The sequence below is a fragment of the Lottia gigantea genome (assembly GCF_000327385.1).
Source record: "Lottia gigantea unplaced genomic scaffold LOTGIsca_9, whole genome shotgun sequence".
NCBI lineage: Eukaryota > Metazoa > Mollusca > Gastropoda > Lottiidae > Lottia > Lottia gigantea.
In genome coordinates, this window is record NW_008710950.1 from 103,942 (window position 1) to 115,655 (window position 11,714).

Genomic DNA, 11,714 nt, shown 5'->3' on the forward strand with positions numbered 1-11,714 from the left:
CAGATGTGCCATTTTAAAGGGTTGATTTTAGATTTTAAAATATGTAAATAGTCTTCAGAAGTACTAGAAATGTACGAAAATTTCATATTTATTTAAAAATACCTCAAACTAGGAGTTTTACTTACTCACTTTATCTTTATATGTCTTTTCTATATATCACAGAGTATAATCTTAAAATGACGAGTCATCATTTTGGCATTCAAACGCACATAATTCTGGACACACATGGAATTGAAGGCGCATCTGTCCCTTTAATGAAGTAAAATTTGGATTCACATTTCATACAAATTTGTAGAATTTCAAAATATTCGAGAGGTAGACTAATAAATCATGCCAATGATGTTAGTTTAAACCACCGAGAGTTGCCTTGTATTTCACAATATACACAATATCACAATGTCAAGCTATTACAAACTACATCTTCACAATGTCAAGCTATTACAAACTACATCTTCACAATGTCAAGCTATTACAAACTACAACTTCATCTTCACAATGTCATGACCTATTTTGACCTGGATTACCTCAAAGAATTGGGACTTATAGATAGTGCCAATTCACACTAATGGGCTTTCGCCAATTTCTAGATGATATCAATTAAATTGTACACATTTTGTAGTTAAATTCTCAATTTTTAACGTTTTTTGCGTTATTTGAGCTTTTGTGACCTTTGACCTTGAATAACTCAAAAACGCCCCCTGACCCGGCACTTTACCTCCCAGATTGAGTAAGGTCTCCGTCACACGTCAGTACGTCAGTAAACACGTCCAGATTCGGATTCCTGAGAAAAAATCCTCTAGAAAAGTTATCTCAGATTTTGCCCCCTCTCGGGTGACAATACCCCCCTTCTCCCTCTGGTCTATCAGTTCTAGGCCCATTTCTATCTTCAATATTGTGTTCCCTGCTTTATCAAAAAGTCTATGATATGCCGTGAGATGAGAACTGAGTAAGACGTTTTGGACTACTTCTTAATAACAAGGTGTAAAATCTTTTCAATAAAACAGGGCAGTTTTCTCTAGGGGAGACAACTACGTTATTAAAACAGTTTTCATTTTCTGTTTGTAAAAGGTAAACGAAAGACTACGATAAATTGATCACTCCCCAATCCATTCAATGAAAATATTAAGAATGATAGATCTATTCTCATCTACCAATTGCTATAGCTTTCATTGACAAAAGTAATGAATAATACTGGTATTGGAAGGGTAAATAGACCGAAACCTGATGGTTGAGGAATGAGGTGCCCTTTTTATGATTCTGTAGTATTTCACTATTTCTGTATTTTAAGGACTGAAGAAGCATTGTAAATGCAAAAATTTGAAAGGAATTAAAAGTGAAATCAAAACATAGATTTTGACTTTTTATCTTAATCTATATTTTTTTATGTACATACATACATATAATGTACATCCTTGTCAGTGTTTAGGTTAGACTGAAACATCCTTTCTCTCAATGCCGTCGACAGGGAGTCAGAGCGCAACCAATTTGGTTGCATTGAAAACTACTTCTTCCTTGAGGTTTTTTCAAAAAGCTGACAATTTTCTTGTAAACATGTTATGAGGTCCGCTCCATACAATCATCCTTATTTTCGACAGAATAAGCCATTACTTGTTATTATGTAAGGTAAAATATTATAGCGTGGAGGTATTTAGAAGATAGTCGCCATCCTATATAAGACTTATTGTCATACAAATTTTATAATTTCATAATGTTAATGTCAAGTTATTGTAAGGTACATTTTATTCCATAATTATCTAAAACGTTACAAAATTTACTGTTTCAAAGGTCTAAATCAAGTTATACATTTGTTGAAATGTTGGACTGACAAACTCAGGTCAGGATATGCAGTCCCTGCAAACTTACACATTTTATATCGCGACTGGGGTGGCACTGTAAACAATATGCCATTTGATTGAAAATGGCAGATATCTCTCGATCACTACTGTTTTTTTTCGTAGCGCTGTCGCTACTGGTGTCCAAAAATCTGTAAGTGTGTGCCCGCATTTAAATACCAGTACATTAAACACAAATAATCTATTGATTTGCTTTGAATTTTATTCTAAAAAATGTGTAATGTCATCTGTAAGAATATTTTAATAAACTTTTCATATTAATGACATGAAATTTATATAATATATATGATTATTGATTTTTCAGTGAATATTGAAAATCATCAGCATGAAATGAACTAAAATTGAAAATATCTACTATTCATGAAGCTGATTTAGATGTGTTGAGCGTTGAGTGTTGTTATAAAACTGTACTGGTATTTTTTTCATGTATGGCCAGAATTATCAATGGCGTTTTCAAGAGATTCCATTTATTCCTATTGTTTGTTTTGATAATATCTGTGATAGGATTTTTACTTGTGGCCATATATCCTATAAACGATAACAGAGGTATAAATCATAGTCAAAATGAAGATGAGCAAATTAATGATTTGGAAGAATTCCATGTTAATGGAGATCCAATACCACAATCTGATGGACATAAGTTAGCAGTTATTATACCATTTCGTGATAGATTTGAAGAACTGATGGTTTTTGTTCCTCATATGAGTACATTTTTAAGAAATCAAAATGTTCCCCATAGAATATTTGTTATAAATCAAATTGATACATATAGGTAAGGGTTTATTTTATTCCTAGATCAATTATTCAAGTTAATGTTACTTTTATATATTGGAATTTTGATATACAATAACTTTGATGGCTTCAAGATGGTTTCCCTTATTTTCATTTATGAAAATGAAAATGTTAATACTAATATGAATAGGAAATAGAGGGGTTCTAATGACTTGAAAAAATGCCAGTTTGTGTCACATATCCATGATTAATTTATAATTAGCTAACTTAGAAGAGAATTACCATCAGAATTCCAATGAGTGACCGATCAAGAAAGGTCAAAAAGTCTTTTTTTCATCCAGACTGTACATACATAGACATTTATAATTTCTCAAAACTCATAATTATTTGCAATAAGAACATCATCATATGTTTAAGAATACATGATAATTCTTTAGAATCACCAATTTATCAAATATTTTGCTTTATTTGACACTAAAAAAATGAGGAACCCATCTTTAATGTTTGTGACAGCTCCATTTCTGTGATCAGGATCTCGTTAGAATCACAAAATTGTCTTTGGTTCTGGAATTTAAGAATAGTAAGCTTAATAGATACCATGTGGCAAAGTCTCAAGTATTCATATAACATTCTGACAAGCATGTAATGATAATGTCATTTTACCATTTTAAAGTGTTATGGAGAAATTTAGCTCTAGTTATTATTTCTTGTTAAAGCTATTGTTGAGACAATTTTATCTCTTATGTTCATGTGAAAATTGATTTGGTGATGTGTTTCAGATTTAACAGAGCATCCTTGATAAATATTGGTTTTTTAGAAAGTAAACAGGAATGTGATTATATTGCTATGCATGATGTTGACTTATTACCACTGAATCCAGCTTTAAATTACAAATATCCTCAAAATGGTGTATTCCACATAGCTGCTCCAAATCTACATCCTTTATATCATTATGAAAAATTTGTAGGTGGAATTTTGTTAATTACCGGAGAAAATTTTGAAAAGGTAAATAGTGTTGATTATTTTAATGATAATTTCACAGTTTGAAAGACACGAAACATTACAGGTACCAAAACAAATGAGTGGTTGCTCAAAGGCTATTAAGCTTTCACCCATTTAAATAACATGGCAGCTTTAATCTTTTTAAAATCATCTTGAATCCAATATACTTTAGCCTGGGGAATTCTGGAGAAAAAAATACAGAAAAATATTAATAAAATTATATGGCAACAGTTGAAATTGAAATGGTTTTAATTGCTTGTTATATTCCTAGTTGAATGGTTTATCTAATAAATATTGGGGCTGGGGTTTAGAAGATGATGAATTTTATGTTAGAATGAAAAAACAGGGTATAAAGGTAAGTAGAACACTTCTCACTTATAATCTGATACATAAAGTTGTTATGTTTCTATCTTTATTGATCATCTTTATTGATGTTTGTGTTGGTTTTTTTTTCCATTTATGCTAAAAAAAAATGTTATGCTTTACCATTTTCAATGTTTAACTCTAATAAAAAGTCCCCAATATGAGAACTATAATATCAAAACAATGGCATGTAGCTAGTGTTATATTAATATGTTGCTAATTTAAACTAATTTATTTATCATATCATGCCTCTTTCAACCAGAAATTAAAGTTCATGGTTGAATGTATTTTTCTATCAATTTGTAGATTTATCGACCTGAAGGAATTACTACTGGTAATAAAACATTTCAACATATTCATGATAAACGTAGACGAACTAGAGATAAAGATAAGTTTTTTGATCAAAGAGAGGTAAGTAACTTAATACTTTTATGTGGATGTCTGTCCATCTGTTCACATTTTCTTCCTTCCTACAGTTTAAATACAACTAGATATGTTTATATAATTGTAAAAATTAAAATCTGCCAACGATCTTGTAGTTATTATCAAGTTTTTCTGAAATCTTCAAAAAAATGCATAGAATTCAAAATTCAAGGTCAAGTTAGAATTTAGTGAATGTTACATCATTTGAAAATTTGGAACTACTACAACTACAATTAGAGTTATTTGCCTTATCTCTGAATATCCAGCCCCGTCGCCCGGAATGAACTGGTGCTGGGGTTCAGAGCCTCAGATTTAAAGAGAACTCATATCTGACAATTTTGAGGTGCCAAAAACGTATCAAAATCTGTATCTTTTCGATTTTGTACAAAGACATTAAATGAATCTCTCAGCTGAACTGAACAGGGTTTTGCTGGGGCTTAATTCTTAATTGCTGGGGCCCAGCCCCCACTGACCCCACCCTAACGACAGGGCTGTGAATATCAACAGCTCCATACAATGTTGATAATAATCCTGAGCTGTAGACACATTTGCTTGATATGAATGTTATTCTCTTTTATTGATGAAAGTTGCACAGTATTTAACAGTTAATTGAGTGGAACTTAGGACTCTGTTATTAGATTCTGTTAATGCAAGTGTGAGTTTGATTTTTACGCAATATATCAGAATATGATGTCCCACATGATACCTGTTATAATGGCTATGTTATGAAATATTTGTGATATTATAGAAAACAAGAAGATTAGATAAAGTAACTGGTGTTAATACTGTACAATATACAATAGATAGTCAACATGATATGGTTATAGATGGTGGAAAAGTTACCATAATAAATGTCAGGTTAAAATGTGATATTCAGTCAACACCATGGTGCTTAATGAAAGAAGATCATGTTCTGTATGAACAGTTAAAAGATAAACAGAAGAGAGTAAAGTAACCAAAATTATATGACCAAAAAATGCATCAGCAACTCTCCTTTTAAGTTTAATATGGATGTGTTTTTTGGTCATGCTGTGGATTTTATGAATATGTTTGATAAAGCAGCTTTGCATTGAAGATGACTAAAATCAAATGAAAATATGTTAAGTTTTAAACTTTGTAGTTGGATGTTCCAGGGGCCGGTTTCGCAAAGCTTACGATCGTTGCAAGTTTACGACTAAGTGTAGAAGAAATATACGATCGTAGCTAGTACCTATCTTAGAACCACTTGCTCAAAACGATCGTACGACGATCTTAGTTACGACATGAAGTTAAGACGAAAACCACAGCGTGACGTCATGTGTTTCTGTGACGACGGTGCCAACATGGCGGACAAAGAGAAATGTCAAAGCAAAGCGAGCGTCAAATTCTACCAAATTTTCAGTGAATTTGCATTCTCTTGTGGATTATAGTACATTGGTACGACAGGACATCTCGGCAATATCTGTAATAGCAGCATTTTTTTTAGACCTACGATTCCAAAGGAGAGAATACGCCGAACAAAATGTGCAGGCAAAACTTTGTAGCCTACTGTGTGAGTCCGTCGTCAGTGGGGACAGTAAAAAGAAACTCTCTAGACCATCTCTTCCAATTTTACCAATTATTTTGAAATAGATGTTCCATCCTAGACCTGTCCATTTGAGACTGAGAGACTCAAATATCCTACTTTCGGCAAAGCTAGGACAGTAGGAGATGTTTACTCGAGTGTCTGAGACAGGCATACTGTTTTTACTTGCACTTGACACACCCACCTAGGCCCACTTTTAAATCCATGTGAGATTTGAACGACCGCCACATGTTGTAATTGCTACTGCTTTGTAGTCTAGTACACGCGTACTTCATTTCACTTCCTTTTTCTGCAGTTTCCCAAGCGTTAAAGCGGTATTAACAACTCTACCCCTTAAATCTCGTTGTGTTACGGACACATCCCCGTGCAACCCACCATTTTGATAACGAAAGATCGGTCTTACGACATCTAAGTACATGTCGTAGCTAATGGTCTTTAATCCTAAGATACGACCAAAGTTGTGACTGAATTTATTTCGTGAAATCCATCGTTAGTTTTACGAACGACTTGCGATCGGTTGCAAACTTACGACCTGTCTTAACTCTTTTGTGAAACCGGCCCCTGGTTTATATAAATGCATTAAATCAAAAATACTTTTATTTAATGATGATAACTACGCAATCAGCTGATTATTAGGAATCTCATTCAAATATCAATTCCACCTTCTCTTAAATTCTGGTTCTAATTCTTTGTCGATAATTATTTCAATACTAATTATTATAAATCATTATACACTATGGAATCAGGGTTTATTAAATTACCAAGATGCCAAGGATAAATGATAATATCCAGCGATACTGAGATTATATACAGACACATATAGTGCTTTCCTTAGATATTACTAGTATTCAGATAATTTTCTTATAAACAATTGGTCATATTGTGACTAAAGACAAAATAATTGTCCAACTCATTAGCAGTTACTGGAATGCATACACAAAGTTTGGCCTAAAGCTGTAAGTAATTTATCCTTTGATTCAACATCTGTTGAATAATTTTCCATGTTTGTGCCAAATGAAAATTCAAGGACCATCAATGGTCAAAATTAAAATATTCAAATACTTATTTTGAAATGTTATCAGCCATGTGTAATCCTTAAAGATAACAAACACATCACAGTATCACAGTATCACAAGGTGTCCTGCTAAGTATACTTTCCATAGTTTATCTCTGATGTCATTAGATTTAATAAATAAATGTTAAAAACATTGAACCACATTTAATGAAATATTTTCACTGTGTTTTTTTAATTACAATAAGACTTGTATGTGATAATATGATGATTTTGTAAAAAGCAAGGCATGTTGCCACTGGTTAGTTATTTTTTTATTAGCCAAATATTTTAATATGTAATGGACAGACAGAGCACATGCTAATTAATGTAGATATGGTACATATTGTCATATTGCTAGTCCGTTTTTATATTGTCGTCACCCCTGTATGTCGGTCAACATTTCTTGTGGGCACAAAACAGTTTTCATTTGATTGTAATGAGCAATGTGAGCATTGGGATTAAAAAGATGGTGGTCAAGTTCGAATTTGACGATTTTTAGATGAATGTTTTTTGAGTTATTGCCCTTGACTTAGTAAAATAACATTTAAATTTGTTAGTTGGCACCAGAGAAACTACAATTTTCAATGGATTTTGATGAAACTTGGTGTGAGCATTGGAATTGATGAGATGGCGGTCAATTTTGAAGTTAAGGATTTTTCAATAAACGGTTTTTGAGTTATTCTACACTCTAGAAGGCACAATTCCTGACTGATTTTGACGAAACTTTTGACAAACACTTTGTGAAAAATGGAAAAATAATTAGTATGAGTTATTGTCCTTGTTCCTGAAAATGCGTTCAATTATTATCATGTTAAGACTCCAGAAGGCCTAATTCTTGGCAGATATTGATGAAACTTGGTAATATTATTCAGTATCACTCAAAAAAGTTTGAAGGTTGAATATTTCATACTGCCAGATATTTTTAGTTAAAATCAAATCTGCACGTGGGCAAAAATTACCTTGCCTGGCAAGCTATCTTGTATTTTAACGCAATTAACCTTGTGGCCTGTGAACACTACTACCAAGCTAAAGGTGTTAAGGCAATATGTATGTTTATTTTGTTTGAATATAATATGTTTTGTGTTCTTGTAATATACCATGTATATCTGTTTGAGATTGTCAACCTTTAAATGTCATATTTAAGTTTTATTTTCATTAAAACAATAACAGATCCTGGTTTGTTATTTTTACGTACTGAAACATAATATGGAAGTATATTGCTGTTACCCATGTCCATCCTTTTTTGGAGAAGGATTTAGAGGGACATTTGACCTATCGTACCTTATTCTCAGAAACGGAAATTTTTTAGCTCAGCTAATCAGTAATATTGAAGGGAATATGTGATTTTCTTGCAGCTATTGGTACTTCAGAAGACTATATGTAGACATAATGTAATTACAGCAAATAAGATGGTAACAGCAAAGGAGCACTTGACATAAAAGATTGATATTATTCAAGACATCTCTGAAGGTGGCTTTGTTTTGTGATTGTGTTTCTGAATATAAACCTCTATAGGGATTTAGTCTTAGTGCTTCACTGGAAGAATTTGAATAGACAATATCATAGATCACTATACTTTCTTACAAGCCACATTTTCCTCATTTTATGTCAAAATGTTGATTTCATAGATGAGCAGTTTTGCATTTTGGCAAGTATCTCTAACTAGCTTTGTTTCAGTGGAATAGTACATTAACCAAATGTGCTATATGCTCCAAAACAGGAACACTTGGTGCTCAAAAGTGATATGTCCGGACATGTAACATTTATGCTCAAACACATGCCATCTTGACCATCGCTAGCCATTTTTATACGCCCACATGAAATGGGGGGCGTATATTGCCGTCACCCATATCCGTCGGTCCGTCCGTCCACAATTGCTCGTAAACACTCTACAAGGCACAATTCTTGACTGATTTCGACGAAACTTGGTATGGTTGTTTGTAATCACCCAAGGATGAACCTTATTGAAAATCAAACAAATTGAAAAATATTTACTATGAGTTATTGCCCTTGTTCTTGAAATGCTCGTAAACACTCTAGAAGGTGCAATTCTTGACGGATTTTGATGAAACTTGGTATGAGTGTTCGTAATCGCCCAAGGATAAACCCTATCTAAAATCAGAAAAATTGAAAAATATTTAATGAGTTATTGCCCTTGTTCTTGAAAACGCGTTCAATTTTAGCTTGTAAACACTCTAGAAGGCACAATTTTTGATTGATTTTGACAAAACTTTGTGTGAGTGTTTGCAATCAGCCAAGGATAAACCCTATCAAAAATCAGAAAAATTGAAAAATATTTAGTATGAGTTATTGCCCTTGTTCTTGAAGACGTGTTCAATTTTTAGTTCATAAACACTCTAGAAGGCACAATTCTTGACGGATTTTGACGAAACTTGTCATGAGTGTTGGTTATTACCCATGGATAAAGCCTATTGAAAATCAGAAGAATCTAAAAATATTTAGTATGAGTTATTGCCCTTGTTCTTGAAAACGCGTTCAATTTTAGTTTGTAAACACTCTAGAAGGCACAATTCTTGATTGATTTTGACAAAACTTTGTGTGAGTGTTTGCAATCAGCCAAGGATAAACCCTATCAAAAATCAGAAAAATTGAAAAATATTTAGTATGAGTTATTGCCCTTGTTCTTGAAAACGTGTTCAATTTTTAGTTCATAAACACTCTAGAAGGCACAATTCTTGACGGATTTTGACGAAACTTGTCATGAGTGTTGGTTATTACCCATGGATAAAGCCTATTGAAAATCAGAAGAATCTAAAAATATTTAGTATGAGTTACTGCCCTTGTTCTTGAAAACGCGTTCAATTTTTAGCTTGTAAACTTCCTAGAATGCACAATTCATGGCAGATTTTAACGAAATATGGCTTGAGTGTTTGTTATCACCCAAGGAAAAATCGAAAAATATTTAGTATGAGTTATTGCCCTTGATCTTGAAAAATCTTTCAATTTGTAGCTCATAAAAACTCTAGAAGGCATGACTTTTACCGAATTTTGACAAAACTTGGTTTTATTATTCATTATTGCGCTGAAGATTGAATATTTGTCTTCTAGAGTTTTCACGAGCTAAAGATTGAACACGTTTTCAAGGGCAATTACTCATACTCAATATTATTCAGTATCGCCCTAAAGAGTTCAAAAGAAGTGTATGACTGAAGGTTGAATATTTCATACTGGTGATTGTTACTGTACTGCTAAATATTTATGTTCAAGATCAAAGCTGCCAGTGGGCGTATATTACCTTGCCTGGCAAGCTATCTTTCTTTAAGATGGACTAGTAGACTAACAACACAGCTTGAATTCTTGAACAACTGATAATTTTGATAGTTCTACTATGTCACCAAGTGTGCTAATAATCCTGGAGCGCAATAGCAAAATATGTGTCCTTTATTTTGCAGTTTTTTTTTTACAATATTTGCGACTATGCAATACTACAACATTGTTGAATTATGATTTATTCCAAATCTTTTAATATTATAGTACTCCTGATTTGATATACCATTTACAAAGTTTAAAACATCATTTTCTCAAAACTACTAAAATGGACATATAACAATTGTGCCCCAAACCCTTGATATGTCATAACTTATGAATGAAGTTGAAATGCTAAAACTTACAAAAATGTTGTGAATTGTCTCACATTCCCTGAAACACAGACAGTTAAAATGACAGTATGTAAAATCTATAACATTTGCATTCCATGAAATTGAATTTATGTCCTATCCTCCACATTGGGCAAATAAAAATTGACACAATAATTTTTATTTATACAACTGTAATTACTTGCCGAATATACACCATGAAAAACATGATGTGAAATACATTTAAAGAAGAGTGCCAAATACAATATTAAGCGTGTCATGAATATTTAACAGTTCTGAGGGGAAGCTATAGTGAAGTTCAGAAAGGCTTCCACAGCTCCTAATGGATTCTGTAAACTTTCTACATAAAAAAATTCAGTTGGAAAATATTTATTGAAGATAGATTCTGTAGCCTGGAATTGAACTTGAACTGGTCTCAAGAGGGTATTATCAAAGTCATAAGTATGTACACCACATGTATTGATGTCTTTGCCAAACCATCGTTGCTTTAGTATTTCCTGATAAATATCAAACTGTGGATAGTCTCGAATACTTCCCCAAAAACCATCAGTTGTTATGTTGGCATCAAGTTTAGAATCAGAATGAAGGATGGTGTATTGCTCATCTGTCATCTTCATGTCAGCTTTACGACTGTTTAGTTTATAGGTCAATTCTGCTCCCATACTTTGAATTCTGCTGTCCACATAAACTATTTCTTTCATATTGTATGTCCCTTCTTTACCAGCTATTTTGACAAATGGTATATCAAATTTTCCTTCCATAAAGTTGGTTTGTAGAAACTTGAACATAGTTGGCCCACAATTTAATTCTTTACCAAGTTCTAGAAGAATTGGATGGGTATTGGCAGGAAATCCCCAGTTGCTTACAGGTTGTAAACTTACATGATCTGAAAATATAGACTGTAAAAGTGTTTTTAAAGTTACATTTACACTTTTGCATATTCTCACATTATTTTCTTGTTTGCTAAAACCTTAAATGTCCTAGCATGAACTCTTTTCAAACTTGATTTGCATAAGACTAGCCATTTACAAAGCATTACAAAATATGTAGGATAACTGAACAGAGAGAATGAACAGTTGTTTAATATACATGTAATCAGAATCGAT

The 11,714-nt window shown here is 32.6% G+C and overlaps 2 protein-coding genes across 2 annotated transcripts; one reads left to right on the forward strand and one right to left on the reverse strand.

Moving 5' to 3' along the window:
- Nucleotides 1-1,456: 1,456 nt before the first annotated feature.
- LOTGIDRAFT_211278 (hypothetical protein) lies at nt 1,457-5,328 on the forward strand (the record flags this gene model as incomplete). Its single annotated transcript, XM_009068173.1, has 6 exons — nt 1,457-1,623; nt 2,158-2,625; nt 3,365-3,590; nt 3,859-3,942; nt 4,257-4,361; nt 5,122-5,328. The coding sequence occupies exons 2-6, from the start codon at nt 2,282-2,284 to the stop codon at nt 5,326-5,328; spliced, it is 966 nt and encodes a 321-aa protein (XP_009066421.1). The 5' UTR covers nt 1,457-1,623; nt 2,158-2,281.
- Nucleotides 5,329-10,874: 5,546 nt separating this feature from the next.
- On the reverse strand, nt 10,875-11,547 carry LOTGIDRAFT_155631 (hypothetical protein; the record flags this gene model as incomplete). The annotated part of the gene is made up of 2 exons (XM_009068174.1): nt 10,875-11,494; nt 11,532-11,547. 2 exons carry the CDS (start codon nt 11,545-11,547, stop codon nt 10,875-10,877), a joined length of 636 nt encoding a protein of 211 aa, XP_009066422.1.
- Between the last annotated feature and the right edge of the window lie 167 nt (nt 11,548-11,714).